Source organism: Macrosteles quadrilineatus, unplaced genomic scaffold (genome assembly GCF_028750875.1).
Source record: "Macrosteles quadrilineatus isolate MER2022 unplaced genomic scaffold, UCM_ALF_1.0 Scaffold_1__1_contigs__length_201487025, whole genome shotgun sequence".
NCBI lineage: Eukaryota > Metazoa > Arthropoda > Insecta > Hemiptera > Cicadellidae > Macrosteles > Macrosteles quadrilineatus.
This window is the reverse complement of record NW_026542594.1, coordinates 190,666,565-190,674,682: the sequence shown is the minus strand read 5'-3', so window position 1 is coordinate 190,674,682 and position 8,118 is coordinate 190,666,565. Positions and strand designations below refer to the sequence as shown.

The following is an 8,118-nucleotide window of genomic DNA, read 5'->3' as shown; positions in this document are numbered from 1 at the left end:
ACTGTTAATTTATTTTTCCTACCACCACATGGAAATGATCACATTGACACATCTGCGGTACGCAAGAGTTAATTTCCGCTCGCTGAATCAGCTGATATATTTGTTAGCGTTTCTACAGCAACCACAACCGTGGAGCCGTCATGTCAACCAGTAAGCAAATACCAAAACTTAAAAAGCAAACACAATCATTACCTAAATTACATTTTATATGCAACAAAAAGTTAATCTGTGTAAGTTAATTATGGTGGTAGGAAAAATCTAGTGTATATTACAAGCACAAACAGTCATTGCTGCTCATGTATGGCCACACTCAGCTTAAGGTTCGTGCGGCCATCTACAGTTCTCAAGCGGCAATAACACACTGCAGTCTTAATACACAAATAGCTATTATTAATAAAATATAAATATATGTATTAGGGATGGACGAGATTGAATTTTTAGTTCGAGACGAGATTTTTTATTTCTCATAAAATTTTGAGACGAGATCGAGACGGGATTTCCCTTCTCACACACAACGGGAAATGCACGTTCAAAATTTTTACCTGATTTTGTAACATTGTTAGATGACTGTTTAAATACAACAATAATGATAATAGGCAAGAATATTTACAATCTTTTATTTAAAAACGTCAGGATAACATTTTTTTATTAATCACGCCTAACTTATTAAAAATGCCTACGATTAAGAAACATAGTGATATCAGTTAGGATAGAGTTCAACTTATCCTAAAATAAAATAAATCATAAAATAAAAGCAATATTAATTTTTATAAAATAGTTACTTGTTTTGACTTTTTATAGTAATAAAACATTCCTCACACTGCTTACACTTAACAAAACTTCTCAAATGTTATTAAAGTAATATTATTAAAATAATTAAAGTAATATTTACATTTATAGAATTAATTAAATAAGAACGCCTTCGCAAAGGAAACGCAACTACAACACGCTCCTGTATTGCGGGTATTGCATTGACTTTCTGCAGGCGTTTTTAATTTTTTTTTTTATTCTCGTCTCGATAAAAATCTCGGTCAAAAAGAAATCTTGTCTCGTGTAACGAGATTTAAAATTTCCCGAAATTTCGAGACTTGACCATTCCTAATATGTATATATAGTCAAAATATAGGTCTCTGAATTCAAATCCGGCCCTCTGAAACCAGTTGGCAATAAATTGGATCTAAAAGATATTTATTAGGATCTTTGTGCAATAAAATATAAAATAAACATACACCTTATAACTTATTTTGATAAAAATCATTTAACTTGTCACATTAGTTTCAAATACAAGCTACATTCTAGCAGAATTAAAATAAAAGGAATGAAAGACGCAAAAATACAAATTAAACAGGTATTTATTTGGTTTGTACAACTTACTTTTTAAGTCTTGAAATGTAACATGAAGAACAGAGAATAACTTATAAGTAACCAAATGACAAAAGCTTAAATTTAACAATATAAAAAGGGCACGCCAATGGGGTGTCACCACGCTGAGGCGCTTGTTATCATACGCTCTTGCGTAGCTTGGAATCGAAGGTGGGCATCGATAAAAAGCGAATCACAAGTCTTCATCATCCTCTGGTAAAGGAGTATCTTGTGCTTCCTGGAACAAAATAACAAAACACTGTCAATGGTTTGCTTACTGGAACAAACCATACACTAGAGGTGGGCGTTATTTAACATAAAACAATATATTACCATTGATACTACTATTCCAGAAGTAAAACCTTTTAAATTGGTAGCCTACTGAGAATATCGTGAAAACCCTCGGAACTGTATGATTGAGCCAACTATCAATGGCTAAAATTGTGTCTTCCATAGGTAACAAAAAAAATCACAAAATAATTGCATTTCGGCAATAGTAATAGATCGCTGTACCTACTGAGAATAGGCCTACTACTAGGCTACATACTATTTTTATCGTTGTCTTAACTGTGTGATCGAACAAGTGAAATAACGATAATTGTGTAACAAAAAAGAGATATACCGTGCTCGAGATGTAGAACTGCACTCTATTAATAACAAAATCACCACACATACTTTCTCTCCATATACCATAGTATATGGAGAAAGTATTGTTTTCAAATAATACCCTAAAACAACAAGGAGATAATTTACCTTGAGATCCTTTTCGATCTGTGTCTGCCATTGGGGATCCATGGTAACTTCTGGGGGCACGAGGGCGGGCATTGCAACAAACTCCAGGTTGGGGTCTCCAATCAGCTTCCTGGCCAACCACAGGAACGGCTTCTCAAAGTTGTAATTACTCTTGGCACTGATGTCGTAGTACTGAAAATAACCAACACAATTATGTATAGAGTAACATTCAATGAGACATTAATTTTATGTAGTCCTCGTTTTATTAGCAAAAGAATGTGGTCGAGTGATGCTGGTTTCACAATCCAATAAAAAGCAAGAACATAACCATTATTTGAGTAGGGCCTACCTATAGAAATCTTGAGATTTTGTTTAAGGTTCATTCCAAAACAAGTTTTTTTCCATTGAAAAAGGAGACCTCACCCATTAAATCAGGATATTTGTTGGGTTAACAATCTTATCTAATCTTATCTCCAAAGTAAACATAAAACTTGAAAAAATGTTACTGCTAAAAAAAGATTTTATATCACACTCTCTGTAGAACCATCACCTGGGTCGAATAAGGAACCTACAAATGTGTCTGAAACTGACAACTAGCCAATGTAACAATAAGCATGTAAAATATGACAGACAAATAATGGATTCAAACCTGACCCACCTAAGTTCAGAAAGTAAGAAACAGGTTTGATTCAAGCAAAGAGCATTTGGTACATTTCTACAGCCCCACCAAACAGAGGCACAAATCGAAGAGTTGGACAAGCCTCAAAATTCCTTCGTCGTAGGATTCCGCTGTCTGCAAGCTCAGCTGCCCAGTGACACGCAACTGGAGCATCACTCTAGCCGTCATCAAAGCGCTTTACTATGACCAAGCCTTTTTATTTAGGACACAGGTAAAACTCACTCAGAGCAAGGTCTGAACTGTCACCCGGGTGGTTAGGGGGAATCCATTCACCCATTTGAATGAAGAAAGATCTTGCGAGAGAATTGCTGTATGAGTTCGGGCATTGTTAGGGAAAAACATAAGGTAGATATTAAATTTAGTATGCCTAGGGCTATTTTTAAAATTCCGAAAGCACCATTTTCAGGCAGAACTTTATTTATTACGTTATTTCCGTATACCACGATTGACAATCACTTTCTAGAGGGCTTTGAGTTAACGGTCAACAAAAACTGTAAGTTACAATAGACCACACCTCTCAACAAGTGATTTAAAATTGTAGCACAGTGACACTTTTGCTTTGACGGCTGGATTGTCATTGAGAAGGCAAACACATACATTACCGTACCAGAAAGTGCACGAGCAGCAGCCTATCGACGGCAGATAGGTTCCTTACTTTCTGAATAGTACAGTATTTTACCTCATTGTAACAATGGTTAATCCAGGACCGGTATTTAAATAAGGGTGTAGGCCTACTGTAAAACTGTAGTAAATACATACCTGGAGGTTCTTTTTACGGTGGAACACTATGCTTTTCGCCTTGACTTTTCTGTCCTTGATGTCAACCTTGTTTCCGCAGAGAACGATTGGGATGTTTTCGCAAACCCTGACTAAGTCTCTATGCCAGTTAGGAACATTCTTGTATGTGACTCTAGACGTAACATCGAACATAACGATGGCGCATTGACCCTGTGAAAAATTATTGCTCAAGATTAGACACACATACCTAACTTACTAGTAAGCTGCTTAGTTTTCAAAATAAACTAAATTTATGACCAATAAAAGCTGAAATTTGGCACAACAATTTAATGCAATCATTAGGCCTACACATTAAAAATTTATTTAACAATGAAGTAGGCTAACTTTTATTACCGTTAAAGTCAAAGTCCTTTATTCAACCAGATTAACAATACATTGCATTGGCCAAGTCAAGAGATTACATTTTTATGAAATTAATTAACTACTAAATACATTATATACAAATTGTTTTCTTTTGTGTTTAATAAGGTTAAAGACTACCAGGAAATTCCCGGACGCTGTAGCAGACCTTATTTATCAACATGGACTTAACTAATTTCCTGAATTTTCCGATGTCCTGTTCGGCTTTCAAAGGGAGAGGGAGGTCATTAAAAAGTTTTACTGCATTGAAGTGGAAATTTGTTAACGTTTGCATGTCATGAGTTGTTAACGTTAACTAAAACATCTTGGCTATAGCCTACTTGTTACGAAATAGGCTTATAAGTTACAAAGGTAACATTGGTACAAAACTAAAAATGGGAATATAAATCTTAAGCTATTAATAGCCTACCTACATTTAATGCTCTAGCGGCAGGCCTACCTTAAAAAAACAAGATCCAATTGTTTAAAACTCTGGACTGTGTAATTTATATTCACGACGTACCCGTAAGTTAACCAATTAGGTACTTTACAAAAACTTCTTTAAAAAAGAATCAAAACTTGTACTGTAGGTAAGTTTAATCTTTGATTTTATTGGCTTTATTGGAGAAGGTAATTAAGTCAGAGCTTGTGTACATGATTGTCGTAACTTTTTTTCTTTAAACCTAGCCTAAGTAGGCTAACTTTCATAGGCTAACATTTTCTTAACATATTTTTACCTGGATATAGTAACCGTCTCGAAGGCCGCCAAACTTCTCTTGGCCTGCAGTGTCCCAAACGTTGAATCTGATTGGACCTCTGTTGGTGTGGAACACTAGTGGATGCACTTCTACTCCAAGCGTGGCGACGTACTTCTTCTCAAATTCACCAGTAAGATGTCGTTTGACAAATGTGGTCTTTCCTGTACCACCGTCTCCGACCAAGACACACTTAAATGTCGGCATCTCCTGCTCAGCCATCTTGAATTGAAAATTTAGAATCTACCTGTAACAAAAAATACCTAACTTGAGTCAAGTAACTTAGGCTACATTTAATCTTGAATTAGCCCAAGTACGATAGATCAATTATGTAAACATAGTTTAATATACCACCTCCTATGAGTTTAATATAGGCCTCCTATGATGTTTATACCCAACATCTTTTAAAGCTCTTGTCGGATTAGGGTAACGAAATGGCCAAGAAACGAGCTTGCCTAGTGACCTCAGTCTGTCCTTAAGTTATATTCTTAACTTCGTAGCCTACGAATATATTTGTGTCAGTGTCCTAACTTAGGCCTAATGTTATTATCTTCGTAACAGTCTATTTGAAGCCCCTGAGTTCTCTGCAATGGACTAATTTACAGGGATGTAACTTAGCTGATGCACATGTGCGTCACTTGGTCTGTGACCGTGGGTACCTAAGTTAGGTTAAGTTATGATGATTTGTGATGTCATAATTTAAGTATGACAGTTGGAAATGAAATAATGGTTTTTTGCCGCATCACACAAAGTTTGTGCACGTGCTTTTGTTTTTTTAGCGAGTTTCTGTAAGTTAAGGTATTATTTCCTAGACAGTAACTTTTTGTTTTCCAAGTGAGTTTGTGTGATGAAAACTAAGAAACACAATAAAAGGAGAGCTAAGTATCTTCAGTGCCATTACATAGGCCTACTGACAGTGAAATTGATCGCAAGGTAACTTAGATTTTGATATCTAGTGACAAAGAATCTGAACACAGTTCTTTGTTTTTGAATGGAGAGTGAAAATTACAACAATTTTTAAACTTTAGTAACAAGAATTAGGTAACTTAGGGTAAGCGGGGGGAATTGGGAGGTATGTTTTACAAATGTATCTGGTTAGGCCACTTTTCCTATTTTTGTTGTTAAATGCCTACTTAATTAATTTTATAATACAAAAAGCTATCTTTTTCATGTTTTATTTTTTTCCCGCAATTCCCAAAAAAAATTAAAAAAATTAAAATGTGTTTTACCACCCAATTACCCCCATGGGGGTAATTGGGTGGTAGGTCAACAATCCATAAACACTAAATGCTAATTAAAGTTGGGAAATTGGGTGTTATAAAGGAAACTAAAAGCAACATTTTTAACTAGGTTTAATAAAAAACAAACAAAATTTACCATAAATTTTGCGGTAACAAACATATTTTTCCTGAACTACGCACATAAAAAAAATCTTTAACCACAATTAAATATTATGGCCTACAGTTTTTAAATTCATAATATAAAGAGTACATTAATAATATTAACAGGAAAATAGGGACAGATTCTTCTCTAATAAGGTTTAAATTATGTAATATGGTCTCAAAACTTTAGAAAATGAGGCACGATTTTCCAGTCCTTCGCACGATATAAAACAAGGGATGCTGTATAAACTAAGTAATGTAGGCCTAATGCACTAGTTTACTACATCAGCTCAGTCGCTACTGCAGTCTCTATGCCTATTTAAGTAACTATAATACAATTTTGTGACTTTTTTTAGGTCGTCTGGGTTCAGTCCAATGTGACGTGAACTCACGGGTATTGGGTGGTATAGGGTTAATGGTATTGGTATAGGGGTAATTGGGTGGTAGTGGTGAAATACCAAAACAAAAACTCTAGTGTGAATTATATTCACAAAATATTATTATTATTGCCTTTTTTAATTAAATTAAGCCAAGGAAACAGTATTAGCTCAGTTTTAAAATTTACCACCCAATTTCCCATAAGGGGGTAATTGGGTGGTAACATTTTTGAAAAAAAAAAAAATTAGAAGTAACTTAGTTTTATTATGAAGATAAGTATTGTGCATGTTCTTTGGTATATTGTTATTCATTTTATGGTGAAAAATAATGTAATTTCACATGTATGAAAATTTTAATGCATTTTATATGAAAGATTGAAAAAGTTTGCATACAACTTTTAGAATCGCGAAATGACAAGGGTCCCTAAAACTATTTCCCTCCTTTAAATGTTTAAAGGTACAAATCTGAAAAGGTTATGGCTTATTCTTGAAGAGATTGGCTGTCCATACATGTCATTTAAATGTTAAAATATCAATAAATAAAAAATATAAAAATTGTTAAAAATTTTACCACCCAATTACCCCGCCCACCCAATTCCCCCCGCTTACCCTATAGATTACAAATAAGTTACTAAGTTAACTTAAGTTAATTGCAGCACATTTATCTCAGTGCAACAAGTTTAACTTACCCTTTGGTCTGCGTGTAAGTTACTGTCAGCCAAGTGACACCTGGTCTATGTGTGAAATTAAAATTAACTCCTCGGTCCGTGGGAATGTCGCATTGTCACATATATTTAAGTTAAGTAATGCAGGACTCAGTAAGCGAACGTGTTAACAAACTTCCACCGGATTAACTTAGCAAAACTAAACTTAAGTTTCAAAGGGTTGACTTATGTTTGGTTAATCCAATGAACAATGAAATGCTAAGTTAGGTTAAGTTTTAACTTAACTTAGGCCTTGCTAGTCTTCAAGCTAATAAAAATCCTGTAGGCTATAAAAATAAAATGACTGTGATATACTCCCAAATAGATCTTAACAGAAGCTAAGCTTGTCTGAAAAATTAGTTCAAGGACTTTCCTGTTGCAACTGGGTTGCCATCAGTAAACTACTAGGCCTAAGTAAGACCTATTTTGGTAGAGGGTTGATAAAATTAAGCTTAGGGTTACAAAGGAGTATAAATATAGGAGCTTTAAAGAATTACAGTTCATGTTACTTCCTATTTATATACATAAATTACCGGTATTTTTTAATTGTAGCCGAAAATCATATGAAATGGCGCCACCAATTCTGTTCCAAAGGAAAATGGCCATTACTGACCGAAGTATTTATTGCATAACAAATGCAATTTAGAGGCAAAATAAATCATTTGTATATATTTGTGTTCATATTTACCTATATAATCTACAAATAAAGTTTAAGAACATAATATTACGGGATGCACGGAAAATTAGTCGATAAAACTTACCTCACTGCAAAGACGTTACGGTTCACAATGGTGTTTCAGTTGGAGAGGAGGAGAATTGGGTGATGATGGAGGCAGGAAACGGAAATCAAAATTCAAATTTTAACCACAATACTTTTATATACTACAAAAATATATAAATATTTCCATCACTTATCTAAAATTATAATTTTTTGAGCATGTTTTCATTTATTTTTTTGGAAATTTTAAAAGTTGGTAATAAAGTAGCTTT

General features: G+C 34.2%; 1 protein-coding gene across 1 annotated transcript; it reads right to left on the bottom strand.

Moving 5' to 3' along the window:
• Positions 1-1,334: 1,334 nt before the first annotated feature.
• On the bottom strand, positions 1,335-8,023 carry LOC128992564 (GTP-binding nuclear protein Ran). Its single transcript, XM_054416205.1, has 5 exons — positions 7,890-8,023; positions 4,648-4,912; positions 3,533-3,721; positions 2,116-2,286; positions 1,335-1,600 (listed from the first exon to the last, which is right to left on the bottom strand). Exons 2-5 carry the CDS (start codon positions 4,885-4,887, stop codon positions 1,556-1,558), a joined length of 645 nt encoding a protein of 214 aa, XP_054272180.1. The 5' UTR covers positions 4,888-4,912; positions 7,890-8,023; the 3' UTR covers positions 1,335-1,555.
• Between the last annotated feature and the right edge of the window lie 95 nt (positions 8,024-8,118).